General features: G+C 42.6%; 1 protein-coding gene across 2 annotated transcripts in view; it reads right to left on the bottom strand.

Annotated features, from left to right (window-relative positions):
* Positions 1–49: 49 nt before the first annotated feature.
* Positions 50–14,248, bottom strand: part of MYLK3 (myosin light chain kinase 3) — a 73,416-nt gene continuing 59,217 nt past the window's right edge. For both annotated transcript variants that reach the window (XM_006121194.5, XM_006121192.5), the window contains exons 10-13: positions 11,031–11,159; positions 8,637–8,789; positions 5,518–5,650; positions 50–2,880 (exon numbers count right to left, since the gene is read on the bottom strand). In XM_006121194.5, coding sequence (XP_006121256.2) covers positions 2,809–2,880; positions 5,518–5,650; positions 8,637–8,789; positions 11,031–11,159 — 487 coding nt within the window. In that variant the 3' untranslated portion in view covers positions 50–2,808. The remainder of the gene's footprint in view (positions 2,881–5,517; positions 5,651–8,636; positions 8,790–11,030; positions 11,160–14,248) is intronic.

The raw sequence follows: 14,248 nt of genomic DNA, 5'->3' as shown, positions 1-14,248 counted from the left end.
TTTGACCTGATTATCACTTTCATTGTATAAATACCACCAGAATCAAAATCAGAATAGGTTTAAAGAAACTTCCTGTACTTAGTTGAAAAATTTCCTTTCATCAAGTAATAAGGTCTACAGATCATGACAAGAGATACTTCAGTCTGCTTGCAGCTTGGGAACAGACTCAACAGCAGAAGAATGCCTGGTCTCCTGACGCTGTCTCCATTGGAGACCACTTCCACAGCCAGCATATTTCATTTTTTTTCCTCCTACAATAGATTATGCTTTGATGAGAGAGCACAAGTTTATCCTCTGGCAAAGCATGGGGTTCACTTCTAACAGAATAAACCTAAATCTTTAGTACCTTAGAGACTAGCAAAAATATATGTATAGTATGAGCTTTCATGGGCAAAACCCACTTCTTCAGATGAGATGATCTTGAGTGGAGAAAAAAAAATTCCCTCAGAATAAGAAGGGAGAGAGGAAAAAAATTACGTGTCAATTGTAGACCTGATGCTAATGAGGCTAATTGAGTGGGCTTGAAGTGTCCCATTCTTAGCTTTTGATGTCAATAGGGTGTTGAATATATATATATTAACCAATTCAAGTCTTTGTTCAAACCAAATAAGACAGTGTCAATTTTGCAGAGGTCAATACTGTCCAGTTTGGCCAATATATATGGTGAGCATTGATGGCATATAGCACATTAGAGGATGTGCAGTTGTATGAGCCCCTAATGTGGTGGCTTATGTGATTAGGTCCTGTGATGGTGTCACTAGTGTGGACAGTTGGCCCACAAGGCAAGCCCAACAAGGAAAATAAAAGAACACCACGGATCATCACCTACAGCTCCCACCTCAAACCCCTTCAGCCTATCCTGGAAAATGATCCCTCACTCTCACAGGCCTTGGGAGACAAATGCCAGAACAGGACATACACTGAGCGGTCTCAACTCCTTAAGAATTGCATTAAAATGAGATTCCAGAACTTTTCTAAATCAGATTTCATAATATGGAAGGAGAGTTCAAATTCTGGTGTAAAGGGCTCACCAATGCTGCCTTATATATTAGACCAATTACTGTATTTCAGACTCGAGAGGCTAATTACATACATTTGAGCTTTATTAATATTAATTTCATAACTGCATACTAACAAAGTAATTATTTACCATGCAATGTCACTGGGGAGAGAACATGTGAACAAATATAGGCCTTCATAGAAGGTGAATCTATTGTCAGGATTCTTTCATGTAACTTTTGTTGCACTCTGACATAATGCCAAAAGTGCTGCACAAGTCCAGTCTATCTGGAAAAGAAGGGAGAAGTTCTAGAACTCTAAAGCTAGACAAACTTAATATTAAGATCTTTGGAGGCTGGTAGCATCAACCCTGTTAGGCAATTTTTAAGCTAAGACTAAATGGGAATATAATTGTGATTTGATTAGGCTCTTACTGTGTGGGTTTAAGCAGCTACAGTTAGTGATAAATTATTTTAATAAGCTCACAGAGTGGTACGGCCTCTAGGTTAACAAAGGAAACCATGCCAGCCTCCTCTACAAAAGTGCCTGATAAACACTAAGAAAACACGATTGGTACTGAGCCTGAATTATACAAAGTGAATGTAACTTTAGAAGAATTGGGGGGGAGGGGAAATCTTTGGTTCTCAAACATTAACCTTTTTTTCCACAATACTTATTTTTGTTTTTAAACAATCAGAAAAGGGGTAACAGCTCCCATGTGAACAAAACAAAGTCAAAGGCTGGCAATTCACTGATCCTCCCCTCGCAGCAGCCGAGTAGAAAAAGAAAAACAGTTCATCAGTTGCAAAGCAGTAGCTTTTCTGATACACTTCATGACATTTGGAAAAAGTGTTGAACTAAATTACCAGCTTAAAAACTAAGTGTTCATGTCCCAGCTACAGAGAAGGCTTGATGTGTTTAAAATGAACACCCTGATGCTCACACCCAGGAGGAGCAAATAAAATAATTTTGGTTCCTGAGGAGGAGGGGACAACCAGCTCTACAGTTTTGCATCCCCCTGACAGTCATCGCAATTGTTTCTCATTTGTGGCAGTTGAACCTAGATTCATACCTATGTAAAGAGCTATTTAATCATATTTGACCTCTTATAATGATATAGCAATAGGGAACAATCTGCACCAGGTTATATATACTTCCAAAAGCAGTAGGTTTTGTTTTATTGAATAAGGTGGAAGACACTTTGTCTTTCTACTCTACTTGCCATGCATTACTGTGAAGCTTTTGTGCAAAAAAAAAAAAAAAAAGTGGATGAAGGGGGAGGCAGAAAAATTGAACTCTTTTAGAAGAAATGTATAAAAACTTCTACCTCAGTTTTGTCCTTGGGTATTTTTCTTTGAGGAACAATTATCGCCAGGGGAAATGGAGCACTATTACCCTCCAAATCTATCATCACTGTGGTAATGCCCTGATAGTACAGCACTTCATTAACACAGAAATTCTTCAGGTATCCCACTAAGTAGTTGCTGCTATAATCCATGCTTTGGATTCATATGAATAATCAGATGTCAAAAAGAAATGGGCCCACTCACAGAACTTAGCTGCTATTTATGAGCATATTGAAAGTATAAATGGAGTTCTATCAGAATAGAACTATGGAAAACTCTGTTTTATAAAGATTAATAAAATTCATTCTATGTTGTTGTGCTCTGAGGCAGTTCTGATACCTAAACACACTCATGATACATAACATGAGGATGACAGTAGTGGCAGAAGAAGAGAGAAAAACATCCAGTTCTTTTCTCTCTGCTTCATCTCTAGCTCTAAGGCCTATAGGTCTTCTGCAACAGCTTATGCAAGGTTGACAGACATGCTCGGAAACCTCCTCAGCCGATTGGCAGCAGCTACCACGTAGAAATGTTTCTGTGAACCAAACAGAAAAACTTAAAAGTGAGTATAATTGAGCACAAGCATACTTTGTGATTAATAAGGTACTCTGAACAGTAAATGCTGATTTTTTTTCTAGCTCCCAGACCTCTGCACTGAATATTATACAACACAGCCTTGTGTTTTGTCACTCCAGTACTTTCCACAAAATAAAGACAGGCTAATACAACTATGCCAACTGAAAACTAGTGGAGTTGAAAGTTCATGACGTTTTGGGGATACATTTGTAGCCGTAGTGAAATTGGGGAACTAATCAGCACCGGTTCTCACAATTTCTGTCACACCTGTCAGCCTTGGGGAAACCAGTTAGGTCTAAGTATACCTCCATTCTTCTGCAGCTCCTAATTAAGTCAAGGTTGTATTTATAATAACATAGTCCCCTTCCTCACAGGGGTGTCCTGTAAATAAACACTCATAGGAACAGCCATAATGAATCAAATAAGTTAATCTCTTGGGATATGTCTATACTAGCTCGTTAATTCGAGCTAGGTAGGTAAATCAGGCAATCGGAGTTGCAAATGAAGCCCAGGATTTAAATATCCCGGGCTTTATTTGCATGTTCCCGTTCGGCATTTTTAAATCCCCCTTAGTTTGAACAAACTGCCCGCGGCTACACGCAGCAGTTTAAAGTTAATCTGAACTAAGTCCTTAATTCAGATTAACTGTTACACCTCATTCCTTAACGAGCTAGTGTAGACATACCCTTGTTTCTGGATAATAGCTCATTTATTACCAGCTCACATGCAACAGACATTAATTACAGAACTTTAGGACCCCAAAGTGTCCACATGGTCAAAGGAAAAGCAGCTATCTATGATTAGTGTCGTGTTAACAATGCTGGAGGAGTGCTATTTCAATCTTCTCCATAGAGAATACTCTGTAGCTGTAAAACCGTGTTTATATAATGAATAAAAGGCTGTGTAGCTCTCTTAGCAAATGTATAATAGACTAGCTTGAGATAAAGACATTTTTTAAATGCAACAAATACCAGTAATTGTGGAGCCTGGCCAAATAAAGGGTCTAACTCATTAGCAAATTTTTGTTACTCTCAGGTGTGTCTAGGCCTGACAGGGTTTTGTCAACAAAAGTTGCCATTTGTCGACAAAACTATACCTGCGTCTACACTACCACTGCATTCTGTCGACAGTAAGTCGACAGAACGCGGCAGTTTTGTTGACTGCGGTAAACCTCGTTTTACAAGGAATAACGCCTTTTTTTGAAAGTACTCTTTCGAAAAAAGGCGCTATTGCATGCAAACTGCCTTTTCCACAGAACTAGTTGTAGTCTAGATGCTCTTTTTCAACAGAAGCTTTATCAACAGTATGTGTTGACAATGCCTCTGTCGAAAAAGGCGTGAAGTCTAGACATAGCCTCACTTGTGAGTAAAAACTGGCTTGGATTTCATCTTCTTCCTATAGATTAAATGTTCTGGAGTTGTGTCCCTCCTTTGCAGAATATGATTATTGATCACCTTTTATAGAAATTCCTCCATATTTACTAAAAATGGTTCCAGAATTAGCATGAGCTTAATTGTGGTCCTGAAAGTATGTCATTTTCCATCTGGCTGGATGGTGATACAAGAAGGTCAAGTAACTTCCCCCAAGGTTGTACAGTGGAAGAGCGACCCAAAATGAATTTGAACCTAGATTTTTCTTAGTCCTAGACTTTTGTATTGAATACTACACTAAATAGCCTTCTGTTATGTCATTCTAATACTTCATATACATTGAAGGCAGGCTAATGCAACTATGTCAATTGAAAAGTAATTGCTTTTGCTTAAAAGGTTACATGTTTAATATCAAATAGTGTCTGAAGTTTCTAAATCTCTGAAATTTTACGTGTTCTTTTTTTGAAAGAACAATCGGAAATGAGAATAAAAATTTAGGATCCCAGTACGTAAACTCAGAGATGCCATGACTTAAAAGGGGAAGTGAACACTCAAATCTATAACTGCCAAAATAATTCCCACTTTCAAATTGAAGGAAAGATCTCCACATTTAGAAGAGGCCATGACAAAGAAGGATTAAGGGCTCTGCCTCATTAAATTCAGGGGTGGGCAAGAGAGCTTCTATGGGCCGAATCTGGCCCGCAAAATGGGTTGATCTGCCTCACTGCCACTCCCCCACCCCCAGGCCAATCAAGACCTGGGAATAAGGGAGTACAGCTGGTGGTTCACTCTAGGTGCTGCACATCCCTTACAGAGTGGAGGCAAGGGGCAAGAGACTTCGCACACTCTCCCACTCCCAGGCCTGATTGGCCTGGGGGTAGGAGGGGAGCACACAAAATCTCCCCCTGCCCTTCAAGGGGCACACGACATTTAGAGTGAATCTCCAGCTGTTCAGAACAGCTGGCGGTTATCTCTAGGCTCTGGGGGGTGGGGAACAAAGACTTTACGTGCTCCCTCTGTCTCCAGGCCAATTGGTCTGTGGGCAGGGGAACACGGAAGTATCCTGGCCCTGCTCCTTCTGCCTGAGATCCTAAACTTTCTGCTGTGGCCTGGGGCCACTTCAAAAATCTGTGAAGTGGCTCCCCTTCTAAAATTATTGCACACCCCGATAGACTAGTACAATCACTCTTCTTTGGAAATAAAGGTGACAGACTTTGTATATTTACCTTCCATTTTCTATGAGCCACGTAATGCTGTAGCAGCAACTGTGACTTCAGTCGAAGCTTGGATTTCTTGGCTTTGCCTGGTAGATCATTTAACCACTCGTGTTTCAGACACTGGGCTGCGCTCATCCTGCAACTGGAAAATAAAATTTGTAAAGTGCTATGATGTAACTGTTGCTGCCGATATTATGATTTACACGGAATCCCCTGGTCTGCTTGCAATGGAACACTTTGGCTGCTCTTCATTCATATCACAAGTGAAAGGCTGTTTTTTCTAAATGAAAATAAAAAATAAACATACAAAAAAGATGGAGGAAGGCCCTTTAAAGCTGCCAATAAGCTCAGTGCAGAGAAGCTGTATGAAAAGCAATTCTCACTTCTTCTCTCCAGAAGGGACTAAATGGTGCTTGAGAGGAGTGTCAGGTTCTTCTGTGTTTGGGTTTATACCTGAGTATTGGGTAGCCTTGTTGCTCTATTATTTGGAAGTCATTTTGGAATGTGAACGGTAGAATACAAGACATTTTTGTAGGTCTGTGCCAACATCATCAAAGAACACAGATACTAACTTGTGGTGTTTTTAGTCCATCTCCCCTGACAATGCAAGAACCTTCCTTACTGTTTATTTAAGGAGTCACACCAATGCCTACAGAAATCAATTAACACTAATGAGAACATCTAAGCATGAACAAAAGGTATGGCTTTCAAGTCATCCTCCTTGAAACTGACTGGAAATGTATAGGTTCTGTTTCAGATTCAATTAGCTGCACATAGCTTGCCTTTGGGATCAGTACTTTGGAGATGTGACAACCAAAAGGCTGATTTTTAACTGAAACATAATTTAATTGCAATATAATAGCTACAGTATGTAGACAATCAATAAGAGGCTCAATAGATCACTTCCACGGGCCTCTGAAAACACATAGAGTGCAAGAAAATCCTGGGTTTTGTCTTTTTGTGGGTCATTTGTGCTTTTTTTTCTCCCCCAAAATTTGGACTTGCATGTGAATAAACAGAGCTAAGTCCTGCCTTTGGCTCAGTTGCCACTCAAGGAAAAAGATGTTAACAAAACTGATGGGGTGCGTCTAGACTGGCAAGATTTTGCGCAAAAGCAATTGCTTTTGTGCAAAAACTTGCCAGCTGTCTACACTGGCCGCTTGAATTTGCGCAAGAGCACCGACTTTGTAATGTACAAAATCAGTGCTTCTTGCGCAAATACTTTCACGCTCCCGCTCGGGAAAAAGCCCTCTTGCGCAAGAATACTTGAGCAAGAGGGCCAGTGTAGACAGAGAAGAACTGTTTTGCGCAAAAAAGCCCCGATGGCTAAAATGGCGATCGGGGCTTTCTTGCACAAAATCACGTCTAGACTGGCCATGGATGATTTTGCGCAAAAGCACTTTTTGCACAAAAGCATCCGTGTCAATCTAGACACGCTTTTGTGGAAATAATTTTAACGGAAAAACTTTTCCGTTAAAAGTATTTCCGCAAAATCACGCCAGTCTAGACGCAGCCATGTTTAGCAGCCTTGCACAAAATGAGAGCAGCCAGCCAGAAACCCTCCTAGTGAACAAAAATGTGTTAAGAGTTAGGACAAGCCGTTGCACCAGGACATCCCCAGCTGTCTCTAGAGGGCAGGGTTTGCTGTAGATAGACTATGTCTCCTCTTTCTTCAAGAAAGTGAGAGACTTACAGCCTGCCACTGTGGCTAGTGAGCAGCTGGCAGATCCAACAAGTATCTGATTCCCTCTGCTCTCTGACTCCCACCTCCCTTCCTTTTCCTTCCCTCCCCTTCCCCTCTCTTATTTATTTTGGGCATGCACATCCTAAACTCATAACTCCGGTCATCTGAAGAAGCGGGCTGTGCCCACTAAAGCTCATGATACCATCTACATGTTTTGTTAGTCTATAAAGTGCTACCAGACCATTTATTGTTTTTTTTTCTGTAACAGACTAATTCGGCTACCCCCTGAAGTCTGGAAAAAGTTAGTGTTCTAAGGGCTCCTGTCAGCAATTTTCCCCTAGAACAGTATGAAACATTCCCATTACTGGTAGGAGATGTCACTGAACACATGTTCATCAAGGGAAGACTAAGCCCCTGTGTCTTTATTTGGCATCAGTATTTGACAAGCTGGGCCACATTCTGTCCTGCAAAACAATGGGTACAGCTCCCTTTGACTTCAATGAGAGCTGAGCATATGGCTACAAGAGTAGAATTAAGCGTCAAGTGATTATTTGTACCTGTCTAATATGTCTAATATACAGATGGGCTGTGTCTACATTGGCACGATCTTGCGCCAAAGCGGCCACTTTTGCGCAAAAACATGCTGCCTGTCTACACTGGCAGGGAGTTCTTGCGCAAGAACACTGATGTTCTAATGTGTGAAATCAGTGCTTCTTGCGCAAGAACTATGATGCTCCAGCTCAGAAATAAGCCCTCTTGCGCAACTGTTCTTGCGCAAGAGGCCAGTGTAGACAGGCAACATGAATTTCTTGCACAAGAAAGCCCGATGACTAAAATGGCCATGGGAGCTTTCTTGCGCAGGAGAGCATCTACACTGGCACAGATGCTCTTGCGCAAAAGCACATCTCTTGTGCAAAGGCACATGCCAGTGTAGATGCTCTCTTACGCAAATACTTAACGCAAGAACTCTTGCGTTAAAGAATATTTGCGCAAGATCATGCCAATGTAGACGTAGCCATGGCATTTGGATTGGGAATTATGTAGCATTCTAAACTGCAACTGCTACTTATCACTCTTTGTATTTTCAGAGATACGTTTGCAGTTTGCATTAATGCTTATAAAAAAGCCAAAGTGAAGACAGAACTAGCTCCTGGACATATGTGAAAGGTTCTTCTTAAAATAATATAAATGATTCCACATTTCCTGCACTTCACTTTCCCTGCAACAGACCCAGTCACTTGGAGATATTTTATCGTGTTTAAAATACACTGACATTTTTATTTTTAAAATGAGGTTTGTGTCACTGCTGAACTGCCTGGTACACACAACATGGCAGAAGAAAAGTCATAGTACTAACTTCCGTCATGGGCTACCATACATACATTTAGCCAGGAAGGATTTATTCTAAGTGGTAGGACTGCAGTGGCAAACATGAAAAAAATACCTCTTCTCCTTCACAAGCAGTTTGGAAATGAAGTCTTTTGCCTCTTCTGAGAGTTGTTCAAATGCTTCTGCATCAAAATCCCAGCTGCAGTTCACTATGTAATTCATTGTCTCTGCATCTGTTTCTCCTAGGAATGGCGATAAGCCACTGAGCCTTTAAGAGAGAGAGAAAGAGAGAGGTGGGCAGCTAATAATAGGAAATGTATTTTTCCTATGTATCCTCACTGTGCTCCCCACTGCTTCAGAATTAGGGTTACCAGATTGTTTCAAAAAAATACCAGACACACTTGATCTCAGATCGGGGGGGAGGGGGAGGAAAAACCGGTCAGGAGGGGAGCGGGGCTGGCTGGGGGAGATCGGGGGAAGTGGGGGAGAACCAGCCGGCGGGAAGCAGGGCTGGTCGGGAGGAACCGGCCGAAGGGAATGGGGCTGGCCGGGGGGGGGGGGGGGGGGGGGAGGTGGTCAGGGGGAATGGGGCTGACTGGGAGGGGAGCGGGGGGGGGAACTGTCCTGTCCTGCATGTGGTCCCGGCAGGGTGCATGGGCGAGTCTGGCCCTGGGGATTCCATCCCACCCCAGCCCCGCCCCTCTCCTCTCTACTGTGTAGTTGCATACTGCCTAGCTGTTAGACACACTCATGCAGTGTGAGCGTGTCTACCAGCCACGTAGTATGCAATTACTTACTGATACTCATGATAATAATAAAAATTACTTAATTAGAAAATACCGGACATTTACATGTCTGGTATTTTCTCAATCTGTTTCAGAAAGCTCAAATACCGGACTGTCCGGTTCAAAACTGGACACCTGGCAACCCTATATAGAATCACAGCAGTCACACAGAAAAGTGGATTCCAGCTAGATACTGTCTCAAAGGCCCATGCCATTCTTAGGATTTTGAGGGCCCTGAACAATACTATTATACTGGTTTCCCAAGGCCCAATGAAAGCTGGGGGGAGGGACAGTTTTTTAGAGCTGCAATTTTATAATCTTCAGCACACACTAATGAAATATTTTTAAAGCATGTTTTAAACAAAGGTCCTATTGACAAACAGTAAATTCAGAAACTGACAGTATATACCTGGGGTTGGCAAATGCCTGTTACATGGCTTCATTGCCACTTGAACAGCTCTTTCATGGGTTCATTGTTGAGCTAATAGGTCCGGCAACCTTTTTCACTTTTAAGTCAACTAGATCCTTTCCCAAGGAAGCAGAGCCACAGTACAGGGATAGGAAGAGGCAGATAGGTGGTCATTAAGACCTAGTGGTACCCCATATTTTCAGGTGCCCAACACAACTGCATATTCTGTGTATGGGTAAGGGCAGCACTGCAAAAGCCAGTGCAACATCTGCTGTGGTAGGGCTTGGGTACCTGGCTTATTCCGTAACTACTTGGGCCAGTAGGGTTGGGAGCATGGAAGAGCAATAAAACTCAGCAATGGGGAAGGAATGCTTCACATCACCCACTTGCAACTCACTCAGCTAAGACTAGGGTCAGAGTTAATGGATGCCCAAGGAATTGAATTCAGTAGGATGCTCAACTGCTTCATGCTCAACTGTTTTATCAGACAGGAACAGAACTGCGTGCTTACCTGCCTAAAGCTAAGCATGCACACAAGGGCTTTGCTGAATTGAGGCCTAAATCCAGATTTATTCAGGATTAAAATACTATTTGAACAATACAATATTTTCTTCAATTAGTCTCTAAGCCCAGATCTGTTTCTTCTATAATTTATGACTGGATTCACGTACAATTTTTTTCTGGCTTCTACGTAAACTTAAATACAAAATGACCTAGATCATGGAAGACAACTACAAAAAATGTTGTGATGTTGTGCAGGTGGACAGCTTGTAAAGATGAGCCATCCGTGGCCCACTACCTAAATTCCAGGTAAGAAATTTTCATACCGGATATGGCTGTGAAGTGAATTTTTCAGGCCCAAAGAGTAAGTCTACACAAAGCAGGAATAACTCCCCTGCTTTGAGGGCAACAGTCCTGGTCAATCAGGTTCCCAAGAGCCTGATTTCAATACAAATCAGGGATCTCAATAACTCACTGAGAGCAGAAGTTCTGTTAAGTTTCAGGTCATTACACCATGTCTGAGTAAATGTAATTTTATTTGTTTTGTTTTTATTAACTAACTGGACAGCGAGAAGGTAAAAGAAAACAGGAGGTTAAGTATTTAGATGAAAAGATTCATTGTTTTGGGGGTATTTAAAGTTGTGTGGCAGTAATATCTCCTTTCATTGGCTCTCTCTTTTGGGAAATGAAGTGAGTGCAATAAGGAAGACACACTCCCTAGATGGAAATCTCTGAGTCGGCTGCATTCCAGCTCTGCAAATACCTTCCACTGGCCTTTCTTACAGAGCCATGACCCACACAGAGGCTTACTCACAGCATGTACGTGATGACGCCTACACTCCACATGTCAGTTGGGAACGAAACAAAGTCATAGTTCACCACTTCGGGAGCCAAGAATTCAGGAGTGCCAAAATTAACTTTCAGCTTCTCACGAGGTTTGTACCTTCATCAGAAACAAGAAGGGGCATCAGCACTGCAGCGACTAAGAACATGCACTGCACACCAGCAAAAAGAACAGTCACATTGTCCATACTACAGCAAAACTGGACAGGTACATTCTATAGCTAAAACTTTAAAGATGCAGAATGTCAGCCCTTGCATCCCCACAGAGAGATTTATACATATATATGTGTATCATTCACAGCACTTCCATTCAGTTTGACCAAATGCTTAAATGAAGCAACCATTTAAATCTGAACAGAATCAAAGAAACTAAATTATTTGTTTTGACTTTTTGAATTTAGTGAATCACGCTTATGATGCATATTCTAACTTAGGCATTCTGCTTCAAATCAGAAAGCCACAGTTAAAAACTGCTCATTATCCATCATTTAATTTTACTAAATTAGGTAAGTGCCTAGAAAAAGCCTGTGAAAGACTCATGATAATAAAAATAAAAATGAAATAAATAAAAATAAAAATAGGTGCCACTAACAGTTGCATGATTACATATTAGACATCAAGAACGCTAACAGAAAAAACAGTAGGAGAGCAGTTTACCTTCTTGGATACACAGTTATAGATACACTAGCACATAAAGAAGTATATATATAATACTTTTCCTGCAGAACAACAGAGTGACATCATCACGTCACTCTGTATGCCGCCTGCCTCCCCTCTCTCTTCCCCCTCCCCTTTCCTCAGTGCGCAGCTGCCGCATGGAGTCTGCAAGGCCTCAAAGTGGCTCTCTGCTCACCCAGCGGGCAGCGGGACAGCAGGGGGCTTGCGAGGCCTCAGGACACTCCTCCCGGAAGCCGGGGCAGAGCCAGGCCTGACATGCCACAGCTGGGAGAGGGGGGAGATTAGGGTTAGGTCACAGCTGGGCGGGGAGGAGGGGGAAGAGGGGAAGGAAAAAGGGCCCAAGCTGGTGGGGCCAGAGAGGAGAGGAGAAGGGGCCTAGGCTGGGGTGGCCAGGGGAGGGAGAAGGGGCCTGGGCTAGCAGGAGGGGAAGAGAGAAGGGGCCCAGAGTGGCACAGCCACAGCCTGGCCCTCCTCAGTGACTGGGGGGAGAGGGGTTGTCCAGTGTAGCAAGCAGAGGGAGCAGCCCCCTAGTGTGTGTGTGGATAGAGGTAGATCTATCCCTACCAGTGTTCCCTCTAAGCTGTGTGGCAGCACAGCTTCACAGGTGATTAATCAGCCCCAGTCAGTCAGCTCCATGAACAGAGCCCTGAGCCTCTGACTGGGTGGGGCTGATTAATCACCTGTGAACAGAGGTGGATATAGGGCAGGGCGAGTGGGGTGGCCACCCCAGGCCCAGTGCATGCACCGTGTCAAAGAGGGGGCCCCACGAAATTGTGCTGCCCTTGGCCCCGCAAAATCGTCATCTGCCCCTGCCTGTGAATCTGTGCTGTCCAGCGGCGTAGAGGGAACACTGATCCCTACGGGTATGTCTACACTACCCCCCTAGTTCGAACTAGCGGGGTAATGTAGGCATACCGCACTTGCAAATGAAGCCCGGGATTTGAATTTCCCGGGCTTCATTTGCATAAGCGGGGAGCCGCCATTTTTAAAACCCCGCTGGTTCGAACCCCGTGCAGCGCGGCTACACGGGGCTCGAACTAGGTAGTTCGGACTAGGATTCCTATTCCGAACTACCGGTACACCTCATTCCACCTATTCCGAACTACCGGTACACCTCATTTCACGAGGAGTAACGGTAGTTCGAACTAGGAAGCCTAGTTCGAACTACCTAGTTCGTGCCCCACGTAGCCGCGCTGCACGGGGTTTGAACGAGCGGGGTTTTAAAAATGGCGCCGCCCCGCTTATGCAAATGAAGCCCGGGAAATTCAAATCCCGGGCTTCATTTGCAAGTGCGTTATGCCTACATTACCCCGCTAGTTCGAACTAGCGGGGTAGTGTAGACATACCCTATGTCTTTAAAGTGCCACAGGATTCCTCCTTGTTTTCACAGATACAGACTAACATGTCTACCCCTCTGAGATAGGATCACCTGCCATTTTTTTCTGCAAGCTGCTGTATGCCCCTTTTTGGTGATTTAGCTCATAAAATCAATCCAACTCACAGGAATAGGGGTGGATGAAACAACAGGCTGGGGGCCTGCATTATAGTACAATTTCTTTTTTGGTTTTCTGCATTATAGTAGAAAAAAATCCAATTGGAATAGCTAACATTCAGGGCACATCTAACCAATTTCCATCACTTTTCTCACTCAAATGTCTGGCACAAGTTCTAAACAAATCATCAAACTAGAGAGACAAGGTGAGTGGGGTATTATCTTGCACATGACCAATTTCTGTTGGTGAGAGAAAGAAATTCCAACCCCAATCCCAAATTGGCATATACACAGCTTAATACATGTTTCAAGTACATGGGAGTGTAACCTACATGCCCCCCTGTGGCAACAAGCTTTCCACAAAGAGAGGGCAGCTTTAAACTCTTGTTGGGCTCCAGAGGAGACTCCCGAGTAGATGTTGTCCAACAGATGCACTGAATCAACTTCAATTTTAAAGCAAGTTTGTAGATAATTTGCTCAGCAGGATCCCAAACCATAATTCATTGTGTAAAAATGTTCGGGTCACAGAGTTAAGAGCACAGTATAAATACCTAGATGTAATCCTGAGAATGGATCATTATTTGATTTTAGTAACCAGCAGGATGGTTTTACTGTAACTGAAAGATGTTAATAATGTGCTATTTAATATAAGGAAGGGCACAATCTTGCAGGCATCTCTCAGGAATAACTCCAATTAAAATTAATGGGAATTTTGTCAATGTAATGAGTAAGATCAGGCTATAAATAGTGGTTGTTTTTAAAACACTATTTCTTGCAGGGCTACTACCTTTAATAAAACTTTTCTATTAGGAACCTCTTTCCCTAAAGCTCTAGTTTTATCTGTGTATATTTATTATTATTTTTATAGAGTCCTTTAAATAAAAAGCTCCATGAGCTGAAATACATTAGTTTGTATGAGGACCCAACAATGCTTAGAAAATAAATTTTGGCTAAATATTATTATTATACTACCATAAGATGTTGCTTTTCTTCTCTGGAGGGACTAACTCATCATGCTC

Source organism: Pelodiscus sinensis, chromosome 12 (genome assembly GCF_052426305.1).
Source record: "Pelodiscus sinensis isolate ZL-2025 chromosome 12, ASM5242630v1, whole genome shotgun sequence".
Classification (NCBI taxonomy): Eukaryota; Metazoa; Chordata; order Testudines; family Trionychidae; genus Pelodiscus; species Pelodiscus sinensis.
Note: the sequence above shows the minus strand (reverse complement) of the source record. Positions and strands in the feature narration are given on the sequence as shown.